Here is a 24,658-nt window from a genome sequence, read left to right as displayed (position 1 = left end):
CGTTACTGCGAGGACGCGCACAGAACCGCGGCCATGGAGGTCACGTCCACGCGCAGATCTGGGCACAGTGGCACTAAGCAGAGCGCAGCAGTCCCGGGCAGGAGGGGGACTGCTCAGCCCCACTGCTGGGATCCCACCTCCACGGGTACAGGGAGGTGTGTTCACGCAAGGGAGGGGCAGCCCTAGTGGCAGTCCCAGAGGGACACTGCATAGTATAGGCAGCAGCTACGAGGAGCGGTGAAGCTGGACTTAACGGTGCGATGAGCTGGGCATGCAAAGAAACCAGGCCTGAGTGTGGCAGCAGTGCCTGCAGCAGCCAGCCAGAAGGGTTCAGCTCTGCTCCTCCAGCTGCAAAACGGACCAGCGTGGCCCAGGGCGAGGCAGGGAGCAACCACTGCTCCCCCAGGACAGCTGGCCAGAAAGGTCCCCAAATCCCATGCACTGAGGCCTCTGTGTCCCTGCAGGTCCAGAGGAGTTTTGTGAAGCTCTGAGCAGAGCACGCAGCTCCCCAAAGCCCCGTAGGATCTTTTTGGTAGGGATGGAGTCAGCACGGACTAAGTCCCTGCACAGAGATTGAGACAGGCCTGAGCTGGAGGCAGCTCTGCCACGGGCCCACAGGACTGCCAGGGGGCGATGGTAGATGTGATGGGTAGTTCTCAACCTCTCCTTATGGAGTAGTTTGATCTTGGTGTGCATATGTTACACGCACAATTCTGCACTGCTCAGTTCTCGTGCCCTGGCCTCCAGCTTGCTGGGTAACCACCTGCACCAAAACCTCTCCTACACCACAACAGCAAAGCCAGCTCTGGCCTTGCCACCACCTCGTGCTGCAAGCCACGGGAGGGGCATTCGGGTGGAAGAATGAGTGATGGAAGAGAGAGGAAACGAGGAACAAACCAGACAAGAGCTTCACTCCCCTCCGCACTCTGCCTCGGCCCAGAGCTGAGCATTGCTGCTGCAGGCAGGGTGAGCTGATCTCCTCTCTCCACAGCCTGACAGGCACGCAGCAGCGATCCACCACATGCCAGCAGTAACTGCCCACCTCTCTGCCTGTCCTTGCGGATGCTCTTGCCAGGGGACCCGTAAAGGTTTCTCCCTCTGTGACCAACACAGCAGCCACTCGCTCCCTTGGTCACTGTTCCCCGTCAGCTCGTGGGCCACCATCTCTACCACCAGCAACACAACCAACTGCAGCGTCCCCACAAGGAATACCCCAGGGCTCACAGGCTGGGCTGCAGCCATCCCACTCCCACCAGCCATGCCAGGTTCCCTGCCCTGGGGCGACAGCACCCATGGGGAAGCACGGGAGGCAGCAGCTGCTGACAGCCACTGAGACCAGCTCTGCTCCCATCTCCCCCAGTGAGCAGGGAGAAGGTAACGTCACACAAACAGATTACAATTGTGCTAGCAGTGAAGCCAACCTTCTGATCTACAGAAATGATAATAAATAATAAAATAACATCATAACTTAAGATCTGTGTGTAGTCCAGCTACAGAATTTAAAAATACGGGATACTTTAACTCATACAATACTGCTCTCTGTATAAGACATTTTCCTTCGTTTTGCCGTGAGGCTATAAATTACCACAGATAAATTCAAACCAATATTTTAACATAAAATGTAAACAAACAAAGCAACAGAAGTACCTGTCCATGGTCCATTCCTGCCGTTCATCTCAGGCTGGTGTGCCAGGCTGCTGGGCAGCCCCGGCTGTGTCAGCCAGCACGCTACGAAGGGCAGAGTGAAAGCTCTTGGAGGGGAAGATCAGCTAAGGGGAAGGGAGTAAGGGAGGGGAGGGCGTGCTCTATCGTTTTGTTCTCTTTCAATATCGATTTAGAAGAGTAGTGTTTGAAGGGAAGGCACTATGTTCTATCAGAGAACAAACTTTTCTCGTCTGCCAATGCCTCGGCCTGTCCACATACCAGTGTTATCCTCACTTTCACCTGCAGAGTTTCAGCTCGAAGAAGAAACAGGGGCCTCAGGGTACACCTGAGACGCAGCTGTGCCACGGCCACAAGGTTCCCTGTGCTACATGTTCTGCACAAAGCCTGACACGAAGGGCAGGCAGCTGTGAAAGCCTCCAAGAACGTACAGGAAGGAGACTGAGCAGGGCTGACGCTCGGATCTAGGCCGGCGATTCCCAGTCTTCCCCCCCCAAACACACAGCTCTCTGCTGGTTATTGATGCTGTTTGCAGGTGAGAGGCTGCTTCTCCAAGTCCAGTCCAGACATCTCCTCTTTCCTCTCCAGAAGATGCTTGGGCTCTGCAGAACGTGCTTTCCACCGCTCTCAAGTTCTTGCTTTTCCAACACTGATTTGATTGATTTCTTTAGCTGACTGAAACAGACAGGAGGTAAGAGGAGGAAGCGAACTGGGAAATGGCACACTGCATCTGAAAGAAGATTCCCTGCTCAACTGGAGATCAACGCTGCCAGAGTGACGCAAGGACGATGTTAAGAAGTGCTCTGATACCAATTCTTGAGAGGACGAGGTTAGAATACATTTGCAGGATCTCACAACAATATGTTGATTAAAAAAAAAGAAAACGAAAACCCCTTAAAATAAAACCCATTATTACATTCCTGGGGATGCACTGACTCAGAAGACCCTGGATGTTAGCACCTCAGTACCAGTTTTCTCCAGGAACACGTCCACCTTCTGATTAAAAAATGACCCAGCTGGTTATAACTGAATTTGCTTTGTTCACAGGTTACCTTTGAGTAAGGTCTTTTTACACTTCCTTGTTTGATAAGACGGAGTGGTTTCGTTCTCTTGATCTGTTCTCCAATCTTCAGGGCCGTGAGGCCTGGTCCCCTGTGAAAGCAGCAAGAGAGTCCCCCACGTCTGTACACAGAGCTGTCCACGCAGGACTCCTGCAATGCTTCTCAGTAATGTGCTTGCTTTCTGAACTGTTTTTGTTTGTTTGTTTTGCAACAAGTCTGTGTGTCTATAAATACAATCCACTCTTTACAGTAAAAAGTGTTAAAATGTCAAAAAAATAAATATCCATGTTACAGTAACTAGATTATTCAATAAAATACATCCCTGCCATTCTTGATTGAAATGCTCAAAGAGAATTAATTTCATTTGGACATTTTCCAGAGATTCAGGTTATTGCAAATCACTCCTGGGGTGGGAAGGAGAAACATCTTCTCTTCCTGTAAAGTGTGATGAAGGGGAATGAAGTGGAATCTCAGGGAAATCAAAATGCCAGTATCAGAAAGCTTTGGGGGAGGATCTGTGTTACCAAGTAGCAGAGCTGCAGGGCTTATTGGTCCTGACTGTGGCATCAGAGCACTCCCCTTCAGAAGAGTCACAGTCTGATTCTCCAAACTGTGCTGGGTTCTGCAAAGCAAAAGAAGAAGGAAACATTTCAGCAACAATCCTACCCTGCAGATCAACCACACCATCCCTGTCTGTAACAGGGGATGGGTAAAGGCCATCACCAGCAGTGAAGGATGAGTTGGCAGCACACAGGAGATGTCAACAGCTTCCAAGTGTACTACCAACAGTCACTTCTCCACCCCTTCAGGAGGAGACACAAAAATGTCTGCTCAGAGCACCATCCCCATGCACAGATGGGTATGAGAAAAAGGTGCAGCACGTTCTGCTCTCCCTCTCCTGAACTCTACAAAGACAGTACAAGAAAGAAAACCGTTCTAGCTTTGTCACTGGCCTGCCAATGGACAACTCTGAGGCAGTTAGTTTATATTCCTTCCACCCCATCATCTGTTTTATGTGCTAGTTTTTTTCATCCCGCTTAATGCAACTGCAAATCTGTTGACCTCCCAATATCGCACTCATCCCAACTGGCAGATTATGTTCAGATTTTCCTGTGCTATTTTCACCCCATCTATTTATCTGTGCAGGAAAGACCAGCTATTCAAAGCACCTCCTCGATGTAGAACATCTACAGCACTCGCTAGGCAGACATCCATCCTGGTCTTTGGATTCCTCTTTCATTTTTCTTTTTTTTTTTTTTTCTTTCATTGCCCAATGAATTGAAGAGGGGATTGACAAACTCACCTCACAGCTGTGTTCATCTGCACAAAGTTTCCCCAGAGACATCTGAGTCTTGACTCTCCGCACAGCACACTCTTTGTCTGAAAGCCCGTCAGACTGGGTGGAGATTTCAATGGGGATCTCTGGAGTCTGGGACAACATGTCCTCCAGCTTCTCAGCCAGCTCATCTTCCAGCTTGGCAGCCAGCTCATCCGGGCTGTTGGAGTGATCACTGGTGTTCCCCTCCTCTCCATCCGACACAGAAAAGTTCTCTGAACTGAAGGTCGAGTAGGACTGGCAGCTACTAATGCAGCGGTGAGGTCTGCAAACCAGAAAAGCAGTTCAGCTTCTATCACAGTGCTTCTCCTTACAGAGCAAAAGCAGCTTCCCGGGTGCAGTGTTAGGCACCAGAGCACCATTCCACCATACGTACACATCAGCTGAGTCATAACTGATCTGCAAGGCTGACAGCTGCAGCGTTGAGCTGCCTCTCGTTTTGGAACTGTGGAAATTTTCCACCTTTTCAACAAGTTAGTTTAAGATTGGCATCTTTAAATTCATCTCTTCTTCTTTGGTCTCATCTCCTACACGCTCATACAAGCTGACCTACCCCACAGCGTAGTCTTCCTTAACAGTCCTTGCCCCCAAAGAAAGGGTTAAAGATAACTGAGTCTGTAATATCTGCACCACATGGCAGCAGCCCCAACAGAGCCTGGAATTTCAGTTTGTGCACACTGCTTGAACGTGGAAATCGCCTCGTGTCAGTGCTTAACAGCAACAGTACAAAATATCAGTTGAGTGAACGTGCCAGGGGACCCACAATAGGTCATCACACCCCATTCAGGAGAGGCAAATTGTCCCCCAAGATCATAAATCACAGAAGCAGCAACACTCGCACGCACGAGAACAGAAAACTCATCTAGCTCAGCATCCTACCTCCAACTCTCAGCAAGAAGAAATAATCAGGGAGAAATAAGAGAGCAGGGTGTGCAGACAGAGCCAGCTTTCTCCTGGCATATCTTCCTGGTTTCTGCTCAGGCTTTTTTGCTGAAGATCAAGCCTAGATGACTGTGCTTGTTAACAGCCACTGGTGGACCGACCCTCCGTAAATTTAACACTTACAACTCGTTCATGTTTCTATTTCCACAGCAATCCTTGACAATTAACCACACATTTGAAATGTTTTGGATGGAAAAAAGCACACTGAATTCACTATCAATCCACTGTTTGCTTCACTAGGTGTCTCTAACTTGAATGCGAGGAATCTTTCCTTGTTTACTTTCTCCCTTTAACATCCAGCTCCACATTCCTCCATTACAGCCTCTCCTCCTGCTAGACAAAGACCTCTCGTGGTTTTAATCTCTTCTTCGGTAGAAACCAGCTCTAATCACTCTTGTCACACTTCTCTGTACCTTCTCAAACTCAATCACAGTCATTTAACCAGAGTAATGAAGGCAGCATTTAGGATTCAAGCTGCAGGTGTGCTGTGAATGAATACAACAGCTTTTGCCTTCTCTGCTCCTCTCCTAACAACCCTTAACTTATTTGCCCTCTGGATCACTTTTGCACTTCAAGCAGTGGCTTCCATAAAGTTGCTGCAACAACTTACAATCTCGTTCAAGAGCACAGACCTGTAAGGCTTAAGAACCCCCCCCTCCAAGTCTCCCACTTTACAAGCAATACCATCAAATTTGATCTGCTGTGCTCTCAACTTGGCTCTTACATCCTACTCAAATGCAACCATGAAGGTTCTGGAGTCAGCCCCACTGCAGAAACAGTTAACACACCTCTTGAAAGAATCCACTGAGGGTCCACCACAGTCTGACTATGGCAAAACTGATACAGCAGCTTATTATTACAGGCTGAATCACACTACTTCTTGCTAAACAAGTGTGATCAAGTTGTGCTGGGAACAGCCTGCATCAGGAGAGCCATGCTGGAGATAACAGAACAGGCTGAAAACAGTGAGTCAACATGAAGGATCGCTGAGGGCAGATGGGAGGCACTGAATGTGATTCTGCTCTTTTGCCAGCACAGCTGCTGTGCAGTTGCTATCACAGTTCTGCTGAAATTTGCCCTACCAAAGAGAGATTAGAGTGAATTCACCTTTTACCTTTGTCTACGAGGAAACTCCACTTCGCTGTCTACTTCGCCCTCTTCCTCTTCTGAGGAGTCATCGCCACTCTGGCAGAAAACAAAGGACAGGAATGATAGCACAACTGTGGAAGAACAAACACACAACTTCACAGCTGCCCCCTGGTCCTCCAGGACAAAGCCACTGTGTTAGCAGGCTGCAACCAACTGGACAAAAACAGGACTGCCTCACCCTTGGTCTTATTTGAACGTAACTTCAGGCAGTCTTAATGCTGCCACTTCTGAATTTGGAATGATTGACTTCAAAATAACCTGGAATTACTTCAGGTACTGAGAACGTAACGTTCTGGATTTCACCCACACCCCCAAACAGAAGCAAACCAAGCAAAACTCACTGAAATCCACATAAGTGATTGAGCTGATCTGGCACTCTTCAGCTTTACCACTTCGACCTCTTCCACACAAGCCTACCCAGAGCAGCATTGGTAACAACAACCCTTTGCTGGTGGGTTTCACTAACTGGAAAGCTTGAGTTTTGATCCATTTTCTGCTTCAGAGAGCACAGAGCCCTTTGTTTGTGTTTTCCTACCTAAATACACTCCCTACGCTCCTGGTTTTTCACAGCCTCCTCTTGTCCTAACCTGCCAAGCTCCAGTTCAGACTCTATCTTCTTGTAATGTGAGCTCTTCTTCTTTTCACCCTGGGCTCCAAACCATGCTCTTGGTTCTGGTATCCTCTTTTCCTTCACCCTTCCACCTAGGCTTAGTTTCCCTTCTCTTTGAACTCGGACCAGTTCCTACCTCTCTTAACACTTGGATGGAAGAGAAGGAATAAAGAACTATTTCTGTACAATACCAGTCCCAGGTCACTGTGTCTAGTGCTCATATATTTCATGCAACTCTGCTAACCAAGAACCGCAGCTTTCAGTCAAGGAGGACGGTGTCTCACAGCTGCTGTAAAAGGGCAGTTTCACAAGACCATGACCAGGGTTGCACATCTGTTCCAAGACACAGCAGCACTACAGATGCTCACTGGAAGTGAGGCATCATTGATGTCAACAAAATGCATTTATCCTCTCCTTTGTTTCGGCTTGAAAACATTTTAAGACTGCTTCAACGACAAAGATCCAGCACAGTTTTTGCAATTCTGGGACTTCCCAAGGCTTTATCAAAGGCATCTGACAATACTCATCGTTAGAAACACTCTGATACAGTACTCCTCAATAAAACTGATTTTAAAAGAATGCCCAGATCACAAAGCAAAGATCACATCGGTACGATATGTCAGATAAAAGCTGTACTTGTAACACTAGCGCTCTTCTGGTGGAAAGTGGAATGAGTGAGAAGCCTCATTTTTATCTCGATCACCATGCTGTCCTTACCTTTTGAATGGGCCTTGCTTTGCATGGTAGCACTGAGGAAGCCATGTGCTGTGGGGTGCCCAGAGCAGATGCTGACGTGCACTTGCTGAAGTCCTCTTCCTCCATCTTCTCAATGTACTGCGCGTTTTCATACAGGGAAACAGACGTTGGTGACTGAGAATGGTTCACTCCTGTTTCAGCAGACGACATCTGTACCTGACCACTGTCCTCTTCCCTGCACTGGAGACAGGAACTGTACTGATCTGTTTTGCAGCACTCCCAGTGATCATCCTTGCTCTCTTTGCTCTCCAGATTCCTCCGGCAATCTGCTTCCATGGCAGTGGAGATGAGATCGGGGCTGGAACCAGACATCCTCCTCTGTGCATGGTTACTGAGCGGGCTCCGCAGCGCTGCTGCAGGGCCAAAGTACCGTAAGTTGTTTGCACAGTTGGCAATATCTTGTCCGTGGGCATGAAGCCGTGAGTGATGGCCATGGGGATGGCTGTGGCCGTGCTGCTGTGGCAGACCAGGGTGATGAGAAGGATTATGAGGTGGAGGTGGGGGTGCATCCTCTTGCACTGGCTGGTTTTTCAAGATCCCTGCAAAATCGTTGTAGCTGCCTTTGCTGTTCCCTCGGCGGTGACGTGGCTTGCTGCGGTAGCGGCTTTTGCCACTCAGCGTTGACATTTTGGGACTTCCTGAGACTGGTGAGCCATTGGATGCCGCTTCCGCGCTGGGTATGCCCTCCGACTTCAGTAGATCTGGTCTGAGAGACAGTCAGCAGAAGCTTAACATCAGACCACAAACTGAGAAATGACATCAGCAGCTTGGAGCCGTAGGAGAGGCAGCCACAGCCATAAGCACACCCTGCTTTCTGCAGCCTAGATGCCTCCCTCCTTCCAGCAGTCTCACTTCTGTACTTAGGTTCCTCTGATCCCCTCTGCTCCATGTCCCTTCTGTTCAGCCCACTGTGCCCACACACTAATCTTGCTGCTCTTCCCAATATCCACCACATAACTCTTCTTCCTCTATTCACTTTGATGATCTGCTCCCCAAATTGCTTTTATCCACTCCTGAGATCTCAGTGTAGGGCACATGTTTCACTGTGTGCATATACAATGCTCAGCACAATCAGATCCTAATCTGCTGATGGCACTGGCCAGCCCATGTTACAGGCACATGGCAATATTAATTTGGAAGTCGTAATTCACTATTAATCAGGACACTCTAACTCTTGGAAACCCCAGAAAAGGAAAACAGAAAACAGACAACAACTTTTCAAAGAATCTCTTTATCTGAAAGTCATGCAGAGAGGAAACAGCAGAAAGGACAGCGTGACCTCCTGAGTCCCTATTTCATTTCTCAACCATGAATCCAACCTCTCTGAGGGCAGGCTGATTTCCACAATCCCTCATCTTGTTTACAGACATTCAAGTCATGGATTAGCTAAATGTTCTTTAATTGGACTCGAGAATTCAAGACACAAATGAAATATATTTCATGTGAAAGCACATGAAAAGCACGCTTGAAAAAGTCATATGGACCAAACAGCTCCAGAAAGCTGCCCAGGTAGAAGCAAAGGCAGGATTCATCCCTTTTACCTGAAGGTAATTAAACAGCTGTGGTTCTGACAATCAGAACAGGCCCAAGGGTGAACATTCCTCTGGCCTGTCCTGCGTGGTCAAGCTCAAAGGGAAAGTAAGCTGTTTGCTCATCTCAGTGGGTATCTACCATTGTTTCCTGGCACAGAATGAGGCTGTTACTTCTTACCGCTTAGTCTGGCTGCCTGGTTTATGGGAGACCCCTTTCCTCTTCATCAGCTTCTCCACTGTGTTGGGGTGGATTATTGGTCTGACTGGGTGGCGTTTGTAAGTCCCGGGATATTTCTTCTCCACTGCTTGTTCCCTTCTGAAACATTCAGCAAGAATAAAGCAGATCAGTTCTCTCTCTATCCAATTGCAGCTCCTGCTGGACAGAAACACAGCTGTACAGTGAGCACACTGTGTGCCTGTTTCTCAGCTATAGCTGGGTGTAACATAGCATGCTGTTCTGGGAAAGGACATAGTCATTTTCTAAATTCTCTCTGCATAGATCAGGCAGTTGGAACACGGGCCTGGTTTACAGTCCAGAACAGCAATGCTTTCCTCTTTATGAAGGGACTAAAGGATGCCAACATTAAATGGGAAAGGTGCCTTAAGCCAGTAAGCATGGTATAAGGATACATGCATTAAGTGGTCTGCAGTGCTCTACTCTTTAAGAGGCCTATCTGTGCCTGCCTCTTTAGCCGTGGAATAGTGTCAGGGAATACTAAATCTTTAAGTACTCCTACGTATGTTAGAAATGAAGCATTGCTTTATTGTGCAGGGTGCAAATGGCCATGTGCGTGGCCTGCCTTTCTGCCCATAGATACATACTTTATGAGCTCCTTCTCACGGACCTCCAGCTGCAGCATTATAGCACTGAGCTCCATGTACAAGTTGTTGGCTCGCTCCAGCTTCCTCTCGTAGTGCTCACGGATATCCAACGCGTGTCTGAAAATCAGAAAACAAAAACACCATGATTCTGGAGCCTGATGTCTGCAGATCAAGACAGGAGAATAAGGAAACAAGGCTGAGGAACAGCTCTTCTACATGTCAAACCTGCCAGCAGTATAGCATTGTTTGTGAACCCCATATAGAGCAAATGAAAATTACAAGCTTGATACCAAGCACAGATTATCATACAATTTAGAAAGAGTTTAACAGTCCCGAATGAGTGGCAGCAATTTCTCATTAGGAAGGATGCAAATGCCTCATGTGCACCTGTAAGCCCTTCAGCCAAGCCCTAACTGTCCTGTCTGCAGAGAAGTCATCAGTTTGCAATTTGTAAAAAGCAGTGTGTCCTAACAGCCATAATACAATAACCACAGCTGGAAAACGTGGCCTCAGAAAGCTTCCTAGGGCTAAGGAACATTGATGAACAACTACAGCAAGCTGGCTGAACAAGGCTTCCTTTGATTGCTCCAGCTCGATGTGGAGTTCTACATTTCTCTGTCATAACTATACTTGCAAATCTGCATCACAGCAGATAACATTTTGCTTTTTGTTAGATAAACATTCTGCTTTCATTTTTAAGTTGGTCTAGCATTCACAATCACTTTCAGTGAGATGATAAATTGGACTGCATTCACTTCTCAGAAAACAAATAATCCAAAGAAAGCATCAGGGATGAGAAAGTGCAGAGCAAACTGCAAGATGCATTTCTCACTGAGAGAGAGATCCATCAGCTTATGTAACGTCATCACTAACACCAAATACCTGCTGGTAAAAACACGAGACTTTGCCCCTCTCCTGCTCAGAGCAAACTGTCCAGGCAGCCCGAGAGCAGGGGGCTGTTTCTCTCTCTTTAGCTTTCCACCAGTTACCCAAAGCACCTGCAAGAACTGTATGAGTTTCTGAACTCATGAGGAATGTAGGTTGCCTGAATTAACATCAGCAGGAGCGCCAAGCCCTGTTTTGGGGCAGTCAGTAACAGTAGCATGAAGACTGCCTGGGAGCTGCAGCATGTGATCCATGAGGAGGGGCTGAGGGAGCTGGGACCACTGGAGGAGAGAAAGCTGCATTGGGTAAGTGAGCAATAAACAAGTCTAGCAACTGACCTCAGCTCTTCTCTTCGACGGCGAATCAATTCTTCATCTAGCCGGTGGATACAGGTTCCTTCACTTTTAATCTTCTCAAAATGCTTCTTCACCTCTTCTCTCCATTCAGCCTAGGGAAGCAATTTACTCTGAGGTATTTACAAAGGATTATGATCAAAACAAAAGCTTCTGGGCAACATTCTTTGTGTCTGCAGAAAATGGCCCATTTGGGTTGAAAACATCTTACCCAAAATAATGCAGCTAAGAGAAATAACATTGCAGCACGTCTAGTTACAACAATTTCATGTTGTATTTTCAATTTTGTATCCCAGTTTGAACATCTAAAATATATCTGCATTCTCTACCAAGAAAAAATAAACTCCTAATGTTCTTTTCACCCTAAGGCACCATTTTCTTCCCTTTTCATTTTCAAAGGAAACAGAGTGGCTGGAGATTTGGAAAGCTACACACATGACAAAGATGAATGTCAGTAGGATGCCGTGACTCTGTTTAACCCCTGAAGCTCTGGTTCCTGCAGCTTTAAGGAACACACCCACCCCACCACCACACAGATCCTCTGCACTGCAGGCTCAGTTTCATTCTCATTTCCACCCGTTTCCTACCACTGGGTTGGACTCAGAGGAATCTCTAAGATCATATATCTTCCCTAAGAGTCCGCAGAGCACCTCCACGGCCCTGTGATAGCTCTTTGTTCCACTGTCTGCTCATCTTCACTATAAATAGTTCCTCCCAGCAGCGTTGTGGTCTCCTGGAGCAGGGTGCAGAGCTTCTAAAGCCAGCAGTCTCAGAGAGAAGTGAATGAGAGAGTTCCTGACTGAAGCCAGTAGATGTCTCAGTTTGTAGAAGTCGAGGTAAAATAATTTAAAACACCCATCAGCTCTCTTCTCCCCAGGAATGGAACTGAAATCATTGATTCTGAGTTTTGCTGTGCTCGGAGCAGTGTCTGAAACCAAACCCATGCAGCTATCTACTTCTCACGAGCTACAGCCTGGGCTATCCCCTGGTTACCTGTGATTTGAAGTAGGTTTCCTGAGGAGTAGCCAGCACGTCAGCAGATGCAATATCCAGGTGCATCAGTGTCTGTCGGAAGGAGGGACGATTCCGGGGCTTGCTCTGCCTGGAACAAAACAGACAAATGCCCACCATGAGATAATGTTAACACTGCCAGCTACTGCTGCCCTTCTGAAAGTGTTTCTCATTGGAATTAGTTCTCTGAATCACGTAGCTGACAAATCAGAGCAAAAGAGCATTTTTAGGTTTTGTCTCTAACCGAGCGCGAGTTTATTGCTCCAGAGATGCTCTGTATTCTGTTTCTGGTTTGTGATGATCTATCCTACAGAAACAGAGATGAAAACTCTAAAATGCAAAAACATGATCACAAAATGAATGATGTAATAGAAAGTGAAACTGCTCCTAACTTGTCAGGAAGACACAGACTTCATTTCATTTTCCAATTAATTTAAGTCTCTGGAAATATTCAATCCCACAGAAATGACAGGGTAATGATTTATACCCAACAAATCAGGATATATAAAAGCACCAAACATATTGACACCGTATGTGCCTGAGCCCACACAGTATTGGAACACCCCGAGCATCTGTGCAAGATCCTACTAAACTAGAATTCCATTTGCATTGATAAGGCTCAACCAGATTCAGTGTGCAGGACAAGAAAGAGCTTCTCCAGACACCTCTCCCCTACAAATCTGCTTTCACTAGGTGAGCTTACAAGCATATTCATGTGGTGGTCAAAGCAGCACAAACTACCTCCTGCATCTTGCAACCACGTGAAGAAGCACCGCTAGGCAGAGCATCAGTCCCAGCACACATCCTGCAAAGTGCTGCACCTCAGGATCATGAGGCATTTAAAATAGCCAAAGCTGTTTTGGCCTGTTTTCCCCTTTGAGAGGATGGCTGGTGTAACACAGAAGAATTGGAAGATTACTTAAACTCTGCATCAAGACCAAATTACATAGATTAAACAATAATACATAACCTGAGACCAGGAATTTCAACTCTGACCTGGCAGGTGGAAGTAACTGAAAGCTCTCCCTATAGCTATGTCACGTGGAAAATCCTCATTTCATACATGAAGTTTGAATTTCTCTCTGGCAAGTTCAAAAAACAGTCCCTTAAGAAGGGCTTTCAGCACTCTGATAAACAAAAATCCTCTCAGTCTGGAGCCAGCCCTGCCTGCCCAAACCACACAGATCTTATCCCACTTCCTCAGAACTTCAGCTGTCCTTCTGGAGCACAGGCCTGCAGCCACAAGGAAGCAGAATCCAAAATGTTAGCACCTGCTCTTGTGACAAGTGCAAGAGTATTTAAGAACCTTATGCTCTGGGCTCAAGAACCCCCCCAAGTTTCACCCTTAGGAGCAAGCTGCAGGTCTGTTTGGGCTCCAGGCTCTTACCAGGTCTGCTTCATGAGGATTTTGAAGCCATCTGGGCAGGTGGAAGGAACAGGAAGATGCAAGCTGTTACTGCCCACTCCCCAAATGATGGCAGAGGAGTCCACGTCTTTGTACGGAATCTCTCCTGTAAGCAGCTCCCACAAAACTACTCCAAATGACCTGATGGAAAAACAAACGAGGAAAAAAACGTCCAAATGAATTCAGTTGGACAGAAACATGGGGAGCACACACCAGGTCACTCTTCCCTCTCCTGCCCAGGGCTGAACACCAAACAGCACTAGTTCTCTTACTTCACTGTGAGATTTTAAAAATCCTGAAAGCACGTTAGACACCCTTCTGTATGTACAAAATGTTACTCTTGCTAAATGAAGAGGAAAGTTAGCTCTTCTGAGAGAGACTTCTGATTGTTCTTGCTGGTACAAACAGATCACCTACTGAAGGATAGACAGATCTGATAGACAGAGACAAGAGAGCCAAGGCTGTGGATTTGGTTTTGCTTTAACATGACACTCAGCTTCATTTTCCCAGCCAAACCACATGGAAGAAGGGAAAAAGAAAAAAAAAAAACCCAAAGAACAGAATTTGAACACATTTCCCTCCAACTTTTCTGCAGGCTGCAGGAAAGCAGGGATCCCAAGTGGTTGGACAAGCTACCAGGAAATCTCATCTGGTTTCTGCTTTGTTATGATTAAGACCTGGCAAAGGATTTTCAAGACTCCTGATAAGATTATAGATTTTTTTTTTTTAAAGCATGCTGTGAGGGATGAGAGAAAGCAGACATATAAGCTGCTTATGAACTGTTCTCATTTGTTGCCAGCATTCATGAACATCATTTTTACTCATTTTCTGGGAAGAATGGATGTCGAGGAGGAGTGAGAGCAGTCCCCACTGCTTCCACAGAAGAAGAATGGGTCAAAGGCACAATTAAGTTTACACCAAAGAGCACAACCTCTAAATCACTCAGAAAAAAAAGTCAAGGCACGCTCACAGTCCTCAGCAGAGCCAGCAGCTCTGTTTTGTGTGGAGCATTGTGTCCAAAAAATATTCTTGAACCTGAGCCACCCTAGAAGGTTGAAAGTTGAGGGTAGAAGTACAGCAGCACTCCTCCTAAGGAACCTGTGATTCAGAGGGAGGACAGGAGACCAATGGTGGGTGTATTTTCTTTCCAAAACAACCCAAGAGTTTCTCCCAGAAGAGCAGGCTCTGCTGTGGCCTGCTGAAACAAACATCGTGGCTGTAAAATGGGGAGAAGGGCATTTGCCCTGGCTACTACCATTTAACATGCAGAAACAACAAGGGAGAAACTGTGATTCAGCTCCCATGAAGACCCCAATAGGTCTTCACTCTCCCTCAAGCATTTTCAGTATTATGACACCTGTATGACATTTCCTTCTCTGCCACAGCCTGTCAGTCTCTGTTCAGCAACAGTTCAGGGCACTGGAGTGATGGAGAAAGAAGTAGTTCCCAACAGAGCACTCCTTAGGACAGAAAGGAGCGCTGAATAGGTACTAGGAAAACCAAGTGGTTAAACAGAATGTGAAGATGATCAACTAAACCAATTCTCCTACTCACCAGATATCCACCTTTTCAGAAACAGGCTCATTGCGTATCACCTCCGGGGCCATCCAAGCCACAGTACCCGCAAAAGACATTTTGGTACTTTTATCACTCAGTTCTTTAGAAGTACCAAAATCTGAGATCTTCACTGCATCCGTGTGTGTAACTAAAACACTGAAGGGAAACAAAAACAAAGAAATCAGCATTTTGTACATTCTCTCGTGCTGCAGCAGCCAGTGAGAGTCAATTTCCTCTTACTCAACACAACCAACTGATGAAAGCATGCTGTTTATGACTACGGTGCAAGGAAAAAGATGGTGCCCAGTCTTGTCACAGGCTAAAGGAACAAGAAACACCAACAGTTCAAATGCAGCTGGGGCTGGAGACTTACTTTGGTGACTTGAGGTCTCGATGGATGATTTTGTGAAGGTGCAGGTAATTCATCCCACTTGCAATCCCAGTGGACCAATCCACAAGCAGCCGAGGAGTGACTTTGCGCCCCGCTCGCAAGACCTCGTAGAGTTGCCCATGTGCACAATACTCCATGATAATACAGTAGCATGGAGCTTGAGTGCACACTCCCCTGTCAAAGAAGACACACATCTCGTGAGGACCGTCCCAGAGCAACTGTCAAAGCTGGCAGGAGGGTAACCTGCCCACCTCACCACACAAGGCCATGCTAACTGCTCTCCTAATCATAAAGGAGGGGGAATGCTTTCTCCACACTCCACACAGAAGGAATCCAATCAGTGACAAGAGTGGGATTCCATCAGTTTCCTACCTCTACAAAATTGGGAACCTATTCATTTCATAGGGCCCCCAGCAGGCATTATGCAAGCCCACGTGCAAAGTGTGGGGCTGGGTGAGGATGGTACCCATAGCTTTGTTTTCATAACAACGATTTGAGAAAGGAGAAAAAGAATAACCATGCGTTTTGCCCTACAGTCAACCTGATTTAGTTCCTGGAATCACAGACTTGCTCTGGGCGCACACGACGTAGCTCTTCCCTGCACAGAGGCAGCGCTGGTATGTTTCTTGCAAGCTCCACCACTTACTTGAAGGCAATGATGTTGGGGTGTTTGAGTTTCCGCAGGTGCTTGATGTCCGTTTCATTCTGGTCTCTCACTTTTTTGATGGCCACCTCCTCGGCCCGGAACTTGCCCAGGAAGACGGCTCCCTGCGCACCGCTGCCCAGCCACTGCAGCTCCGAGATCTCCTCAAATGGGACCTCCCAGGTATCTAGGCACAGCCAAAGGAACAGTGTACAGGAGCAAGACCACAAAAACGTTCTGCTATAAGATCACACCGAGACAGCGCCTTGCATTTCCCCTGCTATATCTCAAGGTGGATTATTCCACGGTTGGGAGATGGCATCTCCCAGCACTGGGATGCTCAGCTCCACCAGCTCTTCCCTCCAGCTCTTCTCTGGCTGTCCCCAGACTGTTTCTTCTCAACCTCCCTACAGCTAACACCAGGTGAGCCATGTGGATGAGGCAGGCAAGCAGCTGCCTAGCAGAGATGGGTTGGCACTTCAGGGGCCAGCTCTTTTGCTCTGAAACAGAAGGGTGATGGTATCTGTTATTAATCCCACAACCCCACTGAAAAGCAGAAATGATAAGAAACATACAACACTCATAATCAACAACAGAAAAAATTTTTCTTCCCCCAGAAGAAGAGCAAAAGTAGTAAATAAAGAAAGCCAGAAGCAGCAGGTCGTAAAATCCAGGCCAACACCACCGAGCTACCCAACACAAAGCACATTAACTCCCAGTGCTCACAGAAACAGGTCTTCCCTGCACCAACACGGTGCATAGCTGCTGTCAGACAAGAAAATAAAGCTTAAAGGGCTGCTCCTCTCAGGCACTGCACACTGTTATCTGGATGTGGCTGCCACGGACAAGCAGCATGGTTTGAGCTGTCTAAAGAACAGCAGAACAGAAAGCCGTGCTGTCTGCGAATCACCTTGAAACTACCACAACATCCCACAGACATGGAGATGAAAGGCAAGCAATAATTCATTTCCTGCAACTCGATAAAAGTTGTCATTTAGAAAATGAATTATTTAGCAGCCAAAGCAACAGTGAACACACTGATTTCTGAAATAAAAGCGTGCCTGCACCGACCCGTGTCAGGTCAGCACAAAGCCATGCTGCCTTGCTCCATCTAGCTGCAGTGGGACAGTGCCACCACTGAAGGGAATGGGTGCCCCTAAGGCTCCTTGGGACGGACCTGACAGCCTTCCCCGCAGCAGTCAGCCCCAGCAGTGCCTCCTGCTGTGGGCACAGTGAAGGTGAGCCAGCCCAGCACCTGCTCTGCCCACTGAGCTCTACACCAGTGCTCACCTACAGCAGAAACTGCCTTGGGCTCGGCAGGGCAAAGCTCAGTCCTCAGCACGTGTTGCTTCACAGACATGGGTCTGCTATGAACCAATGTGTGCTGCGTCTCGGTCACAGGACATCCAAGTACTTCTGCAGTAACTGTTCTTCAATGAAGAACCAGGATAAGCATAGGATTTCTTCCTGACATCTCATCTAAATTTCTCTTGTTGTAGTTTAAAGCCATTCCCCCTTGTCCTGTCACTACCAGACCATATAGAAAGTTGGTCTCCACCTTCTACATGAGCTCCCTTTGAATACAGTAAGACCACAGTCCCACTCTCACTGTGTGGTACATGACTCCAATTTGGGACAGACATTCTGTGTTTCCCATAACACAACAAGCACTGACACTTCCCAGGGAAGCTGAGGCTGCTGGAGAGCAGCACTGGACTACATGTAGTAGTGCAAACCTGCATGCTGAACTACAATCCAAACCTAATAATTCAACAATACATCCATAACTGCCTTATGGATATGTTTTCTGCTGCTCCCAGGAACCACTCCTAAGGACAACAGGCTGACAAGGGTCAGTATTAAAAATAGGTATATAGAAACAAGCATTATCAGCTGAGGCTTCCAGCAGCAGGGAGGCAATGTGCTTGCACTACCAGCATGATGTTCCAGCCTGCTCTGGACCTAAACAAACCTGTGGGACACTTCTCAATAAAATAAAGCATAATAATGGTAGGAATTATGCAAGAGTTTGTGTTTCTAAGGTGATTAAGAACCACTGGAGCAGAATGATGGTAATCCGTATCCCAGGGGGAGCAAGGCAGGCACAACCCAAGCCATCCAGCCCATCTACTGGAAGTGAATTTTTGCTGTTTGCCAGCACTGGCAGCAGGATGAGCAGCAGTTCTGCCTGGTAGCACTCACAGCAGACAGCATAAGGCACCTCGCTCTCCAAAAATCATCATGGCGTAACCACGTAGCTCAGGAGAAGGAAGGTGAAAGGAGCAGAACACCCCTCTGCCTTAAAGCAGGGGCCAGATCATCTGCACAGACTCAAGACAGCAGCTCAAGGCTGCAAATGAGCTCCCAGGGGGAGGACACCCCAGCATCTCCCTGCTGCTCCAAGGGTCAGAGGTGCTCCTGCAGCCCCTGCTCCTAACAAGGAGCACTGCAGCCTCAGCCCTCCTGCCAGGCAACAGAAATAGGGGAGATCCCATGCATCCATCACCAACTGGGGGCTTGCATGCAGCTGATGGAGTTTACACATGTGGTTGCAGGCAGCAGAATGAGAACATTTGGAGGAGAGAACCATAGATTCAAAGAATTGTTAAAGTAGGAAAAGACCCCTAAGATCCCCAAGTCCAATCATTAACCCACCCCAGCACACCCTCAGTGCCACAGCTCCATAATTCTTGAATACCTCCAGGGACAACAATCCCACCACCTCCAACCTTCCCTGGCACAACTTAAGGCTGTTACCTCTCACCCTAAATATGAACGTCAAGATTATGACAAACTCCTCAAGTTTTAGCAAAAAATCTGCTTCAAGTTTATCCCTGGACAGCAGCAGTCTACCAGCAGAGATCTGGCCAAGTGCACAGTTCTGGAGAAAAAAAATATCTTTTTGTTCTCCCTTATGGCAGTGGAGACTTTGAGGACACAGCTGAACCACATGGGCCACACACAGCAGATCCAAAGCGATCCTCATAATGCCACATCTGCAGCCATTGCTTCCCAAAGAAGCATCCAAAGGCGATTAGAGGTTGCAGGGCACCCACGTATCCGTGGCTCTGAGCATGCTGGTGACACTGAGAACTGTGCTGTCCCACTTGCATGGGAAACACGATCCGTGTGCCTCTCAGGGAGCCCTCCTGGAGCTCCCAGGGACACGGAGCACCTGGCAGCTCCACAGCCCTCAGTACGAGGGGTTGGACTTGGTAAGGACATCATCTCATCTGAACCCCACCACATCTTCCTGCCACCCGTGCAATGCTCCCAGGAGCACCAGCTCCCCACAGGGCTTCCATTCACCAGTTTTATTTATGGACCCAAGCAGATTACTGTAGGTGGACGTAACTTGGAGCCAAGCAGAAGGGATTCCAAATGCAAAGGAACTGCTGCTCAGCACACAGGTCTGATACATAGGGTGCTGCTGCTATTCTGCAACCAGAGGCAGGTTACCCTGCTTGGAGCTCAGAACTGAAATGACTGACTCTTGGAAGAAGCTTTAAGTTGATCTCAAGCCAGAATCACCCAAAACACTGCTTAGCAGTGCTCTTACCCCACCTTAGGAACAGTTCCCCAAACCAAACCACGGTTTTAGGAACCACTGCTGGGTTTTCTGGCCATGTTATCTTACAACTGGTCTACACCAGAAAAATCATTTAATTAAAAGTGAGTCATGACCACAGCCAACACAAGAGATGCCTACCCCTCGGCAGCAGTGGTCAGGCTGTTCCCATTCTCAGTGAGCAGACACCTCACCCATTTCAGCTCCTTAATTCCAACGACAGCTTGTTCTTTTCCCATCTGCCACTTCCCTCCCCCTGTGCTGGGGGAGAAATTGGACACCAAAGGCACAGCATAATCAGCTCTGAAGCTCTCAGCAGTCCCTAAGGATATATGTATGCAATCATTTGGGACACAATCTACTCCCAAATTATATTTTTTGTAAAATATATATATATATGTCAGTGCAGCATATATATATATATGCACGTAACGCACCCATAGGGAAGAAATACTCCTGCTACTTGGCAGTCAACTGGAGACAGCCCTCATGCACACGTAGCAGTAGAAATGCCTGTGTCAAGTTCATCTGGCACAGGGAAGCTGCAGAAACGAAGCAGTTTCTGCATGCCATCCCATGTTTGACACTATTCTTCTGACCCTCACTTACAGAAATACCTGGTTCAGATTCAGACTTTGTCACAGCAGTCCAAGGGCCTGGATTAGGACATGCAATTGTTTCTGACTCCACCCCTGGCAGCCTTCAATGCTAACAACAACTGTAGGCTGTGAGGTCAGAGATTTCTCTTTGCAAACCCGTTACAGAGTTGTATGAGGCAAAGCAGTCAGGCACAAAGCTGGCAAAAGCCCTGGATTGCTTTCCTCATCTTCACACGTTGTCCCAGAAGAAATGAAGGTTTGTTTCCACACTTACCTTGCTGCTGCAGTTTGTAGTCTGTGGAGTACGCTTTGCCTATGATGTTCCACACGGGCCTCAGGCAGCCAAAAAGTCCCTCCAGAAACCCACCACTCCCACTGCCTGATCTGTTGAACTGCACTTTAACATCATCCGCCCCACTGTTGCTCTCCCCATCCATAGTGCTCCTGTTGCCCTGAGGAATGGCTGTTTCAGATTCATCCTGCTCTCGCAGCTGCAGCACACTGTTCTCAAATTGGTCCCTAGAGTCCTCACTGATGCTGGTCAGCACGGCCGCAGTGACCGGGCTGCTCACGTTGTCCATGAGGTCTGTCTGCAGCAAGCCCTTCTCACGCATATCCTCTATGAGCTCAGGGGACGGGTGGTTTCCAGTAGGTCCACGTTCATCGTGTAGCCTGCCAAAGTCTTTATCTTCACAGAAAGCTTTGCTGATCGAGTTCGGGGAGGAAGACAAGCTCAGGCGATCCTGAGTGCTGGCCATGATGCCGTGAGTGTGCATCAAGGAGATGGGCTGAGCTGGAACTTAGAGAATGGCACGACTCAGACGTGATGCATGGAGCCAGTACCTGCAACGAGAGGAAGAACAGCAACTCTCAAATTTTCATCCAAGTATTTCTGCTACGTGCACTTTTGTCGAGGGGAGCTGATAATTAACAAAATTAACCAGCCACACCAGACAGCTGTTGATACTTAGGAAGCAAGAACTGAGCTGAAAGAAGCAAATAAAGTACGCTCAGTGTCCTGGAGAACACACACCGCTAGTGCTGCACAAACACCTGACAGTCAGAACTGTGCCACGCAATTCACATTCACAGCACAGACTTTATCAGACTGAAGATGATCCCCAGGTGTTCCCCAGCTACAGTGTGAGTGCCATCAATGGCCCCGGGTCTGGCACAGCTCACAAACCCAGGATTCCTCTGTAAACCCCTGAGATGAGGCATGAGAAAAATAAAGACAAAGGAAGAACTTCTTTACTGACAGAGCGACAAAGCACTGGAACAGGTTACCCAGAGAGGTGGTGGTGGAGTTTCTTTCTCTGGAGGTATTCAAGAGCTGCCTGCATGCCTCCCTGTGAGACCTACTGCAGGGCACCTGCTTTAGCAGGGGGTTGGACTGAGAGATCTCCAGAGATCCCTTCCAATCCTTATGATTCTCTGTGATATTTTGACACAGCATTCTCCAAAGGATGGTTGGTACCTGCTCCTCCCCAGCTGCAAGCTGTGATCATCGTAGTCCTTCAGTTCAAACTGCACACACAGTCAGAGTCAGCATCCCTTTTTCAAGGTCCTCCCATCCCTCTCCTCTTGCTACACAATCCACTACAAGCCCTCTTTCCAGAAGCCAGCTCTGTCACCCCTCCTGGGGGACATCCCAGGTCACCCTGTCCTGCACAGGCCACTCACTGCCCAGTGCCTTCCTTGGGCAGAGCCACCTCTGAAACACAAGGCACTGACCCTGCACCACAAAGTCATTAGGCACATGCAGCTTGGAAAAGAACAAAGTCCAATTTTTAATTGCATATAAAATTAACGGGGAAAACCGGCAGTGAGAGAAACTACTTTAAGACGTAAGATCAGTTACACCAGGTTCAAAGTCCTGAGCTCTGCAAACAGGCACTGAAAGGAAGAACGAGGTGGCCAAGTGCACACAGCCAATCAAGAGGGAACAGCTCAGAGCCATAATTTTTCAAGACGAGGTCACTACAGAGATAAAAGATAAGAACTTCAGCTCCGTGTATGAAAAGCTTGTACCCCGTGCTTCAGTCCCACTTCAGCAGGGGAAGCAGTGAATGGGAACAGTCAGGAGACTGTTCTGCATCACCTCCTGTTCCCTGTACTTCCACCTGACCATAAGGGTACACACTGAGGCTTTGTCTGAAGGATGTCATTCCGATTGTAAGCATAATTCTTCAGGAGAATGCGAAATATTAACAGAGGCCAAAATTGCACCACAGTCCATGCCAGGAAAGGAGCTGACCTCAAGAGCTGGTTAGTCAGGACCTATCCTCGAGCAGCATTACAACTGCCTGCCTGGTGTGGTGCCTGCAGCAGCATGCTTACTGCTCACAGACGTTGTATGATCACAGTTTGCTGTTGATGCAAAGAAGGAATGGGGAAAAGTTTCAAATCTGACCACAATTTCAGAATCTACTCTTTGTAACGCAGCATGTTCAGCAGAATGAATGAAACAGTCCATTTCACCCACAAGAAACCCCAGAGTAAAAGCCTAAACAAGAATTGAGGTGATAATGTCCCACAGTAGCTCACACCTAGTTAACACAATACACTAAGGACAGCTAGGATTTTGCTGTTAAGGATTTTGCTGCTAACTCTGTGCCCCGTTTCCTGACTTCAGAATGCTTTACTCTGGAGATTCAGCACAGCAACAACAGCCTTCCCCCCAAAAAACCCAGTCATTTCATCAACAGCCTGAGGTTTCACAATACACAGAGTGTTTGCCATTTGGGAAGGTTATGATTTGTATGTGCTCCCTTAGTTTCTCCACTGAAGAACACAGGCAAGCAGCATTCTCCTTCTACCTTAATGCTGCTTCTGCTGTAGCAGCGTCCAAGCTGAAAGCCATGCACATGGCAGGAGGGTTGTGAGTACACCGAAGATACTCACATTTCACAAAGTGCTTCTGCAACTGCAGACCTCAAGGCAGAACCTCTGACTTAAGCTATTTTCATGAGTTCACGCACTCTGCAGCTAGCAAATGTGTTTCATGCCTACAAAGGAATTTAAGGCTCAGAGTAATTTTGTATAATCCCAACTTCTTGTAAGTGATTCCATTTCCAGGCAGTTTTTCTCCCAGCAAAGCCTCCCCATGCCCAAACACAAGCAGGGCAAAGCACTCCTCTTCTGGGAAGAACGAGGCTGTTCCTGTCCACGCCAGACAGCCTGAACTGCTGCTGACAGCTATTAGAGAAGCAACAGATTAACCAAAGCAGCACCAGTGTGGGTGAATCAGCTATCACAAGACGTGCTTCCACAAGGCCTGTTACGTGTGCTCCCTCTGGTAGGTGTTCTCACACGTGCACAGAGCTACCTGCACCAGCTGAACTCTGTGTCCAGTCAATGGTCAAGGTTGGAAGACGTGGCCGAGGCAAAGACATGCCTTGCACAGCCTAAAAGCAAGTCCTTCCTGTGAAAGGCTGTGCTAAAACTCAAATAGCAAATCATAATTCAAAGTGCAAAACAGCGTACTGTAAGGCTGCCCGAGAACAAAGCAGTCACCCCTCAGTTTCCCAATAGTACACATGCCTGGTAACACTGGATTGGTTTCCTTCAGTTGCTATAATATCACAGAGCCAAGAGCATCCAGCAACTGCATGTCCATTATACTAAGTAAAGGCAATTCTCTGATGCACACTAAAGGACTAAATCAGAGCAGCTAGCTGACACGGGGCAAACCTCAAGGTCAGAGGGGATTCCTGTGTATACCACCACTTATATTCACACACTGGAGCTCCCCTTGTGTTTTCCTGGTACTCAGCATGACTTTCTCCTGGATGCATTAGGCACAGCAAGGTAACTATCCCTTTCCATGCTGATGACAACTGCGTATCATCTAAAGACAAGCACAACACTCCTGGCTTGGGACAATACTTCAAAGCCTTCTGGAATCTAACAAAGCAAACAGTCTGCTTACGAAGCAGCGTTATCTCACCACGCCACACACACCCTGCAGCAGCTCCACTGCCCCCGCTGACCATCTCCTGCAGGGAACTTTCCCCACTCAGCCTTCTGCAGTCTCCTGACTGGGCACATGGGCCACCTCCAGCACGTTAAAGAACTGAGAGCTGCTGAGCTGGTGAGGACTGCAGCCACGGCTCTCATATCCGACCCCTGGGGTTTGCAATCACACGCTCTGTGTTCCATGGGATTCCAGCAAACTCGTTCTCTTCACAGTCTGCTGCTGAGGAAGGTGCTGTGTGGATGAATCAGACGTTCCCCTGGTACTGCACTTCTGTGGTTTTACACCACTTGGAGTACACGTTCCTGTTTGGCATGGCTGTTCAGAGCACGAGCTGTACCTACAGTAACGCAGGATGAGATGCACAGACCAACAGGCAACACCTTGTCAGTTTTGTGGT

At 47.7% G+C, this 24,658-nt stretch overlaps 1 protein-coding gene across 2 annotated transcripts in view; it reads right to left on the bottom strand.

Moving 5' to 3' along the window:
- Positions 1–1,493: 1,493 nt before the first annotated feature.
- MAP3K13 (mitogen-activated protein kinase kinase kinase 13) overlaps positions 1,494–24,658 on the bottom strand; it is a 49,648-nt gene continuing 26,483 nt past the window's right edge. The window contains exons 3-16 of one of the 2 annotated variants that reach the window (XM_065748195.1): positions 20,557–21,125; positions 16,119–16,302; positions 15,455–15,646; positions 15,079–15,237; positions 13,507–13,665; positions 12,102–12,210; positions 11,094–11,203; positions 9,871–9,987; positions 9,227–9,364; positions 7,478–8,222; positions 6,116–6,186; positions 4,027–4,324; positions 3,248–3,345; positions 1,494–3,158 (exon numbers count right to left, since the gene is read on the bottom strand). In XM_065748195.1, the coding sequence (XP_065604267.1) occupies positions 3,122–3,158; positions 3,248–3,345; positions 4,027–4,324; positions 6,116–6,186; positions 7,478–8,222; positions 9,227–9,364; positions 9,871–9,987; positions 11,094–11,203; positions 12,102–12,210; positions 13,507–13,665; positions 15,079–15,237; positions 15,455–15,646; positions 16,119–16,302; positions 20,557–21,058 (2,919 nt within the window). In that variant the 5' untranslated portion in view covers positions 21,059–21,125 and the 3' untranslated portion in view covers positions 1,494–3,121. Of the gene's footprint in view, positions 3,346–4,026; positions 4,325–6,115; positions 6,187–7,477; positions 8,223–9,226; positions 9,365–9,870; positions 9,988–11,093; positions 11,204–12,101; positions 12,211–13,506; positions 13,666–15,078; positions 15,238–15,454; positions 15,647–16,118; positions 16,303–20,556; positions 21,126–24,658 lie in introns of both variants that reach the window. The other variant, XM_065748196.1, reaches the window with a different exon arrangement.

This window comes from Cyrtonyx montezumae, unplaced genomic scaffold (assembly GCF_038088225.1).
Source record: "Cyrtonyx montezumae isolate F1298 unplaced genomic scaffold, pur_monq_1.0 scaffold_5, whole genome shotgun sequence".
Lineage (NCBI taxonomy): Eukaryota > Metazoa > Chordata > Aves > Galliformes > Odontophoridae > Cyrtonyx > Cyrtonyx montezumae.
This window is presented reverse-complemented; position numbering and strand designations above follow the sequence as displayed.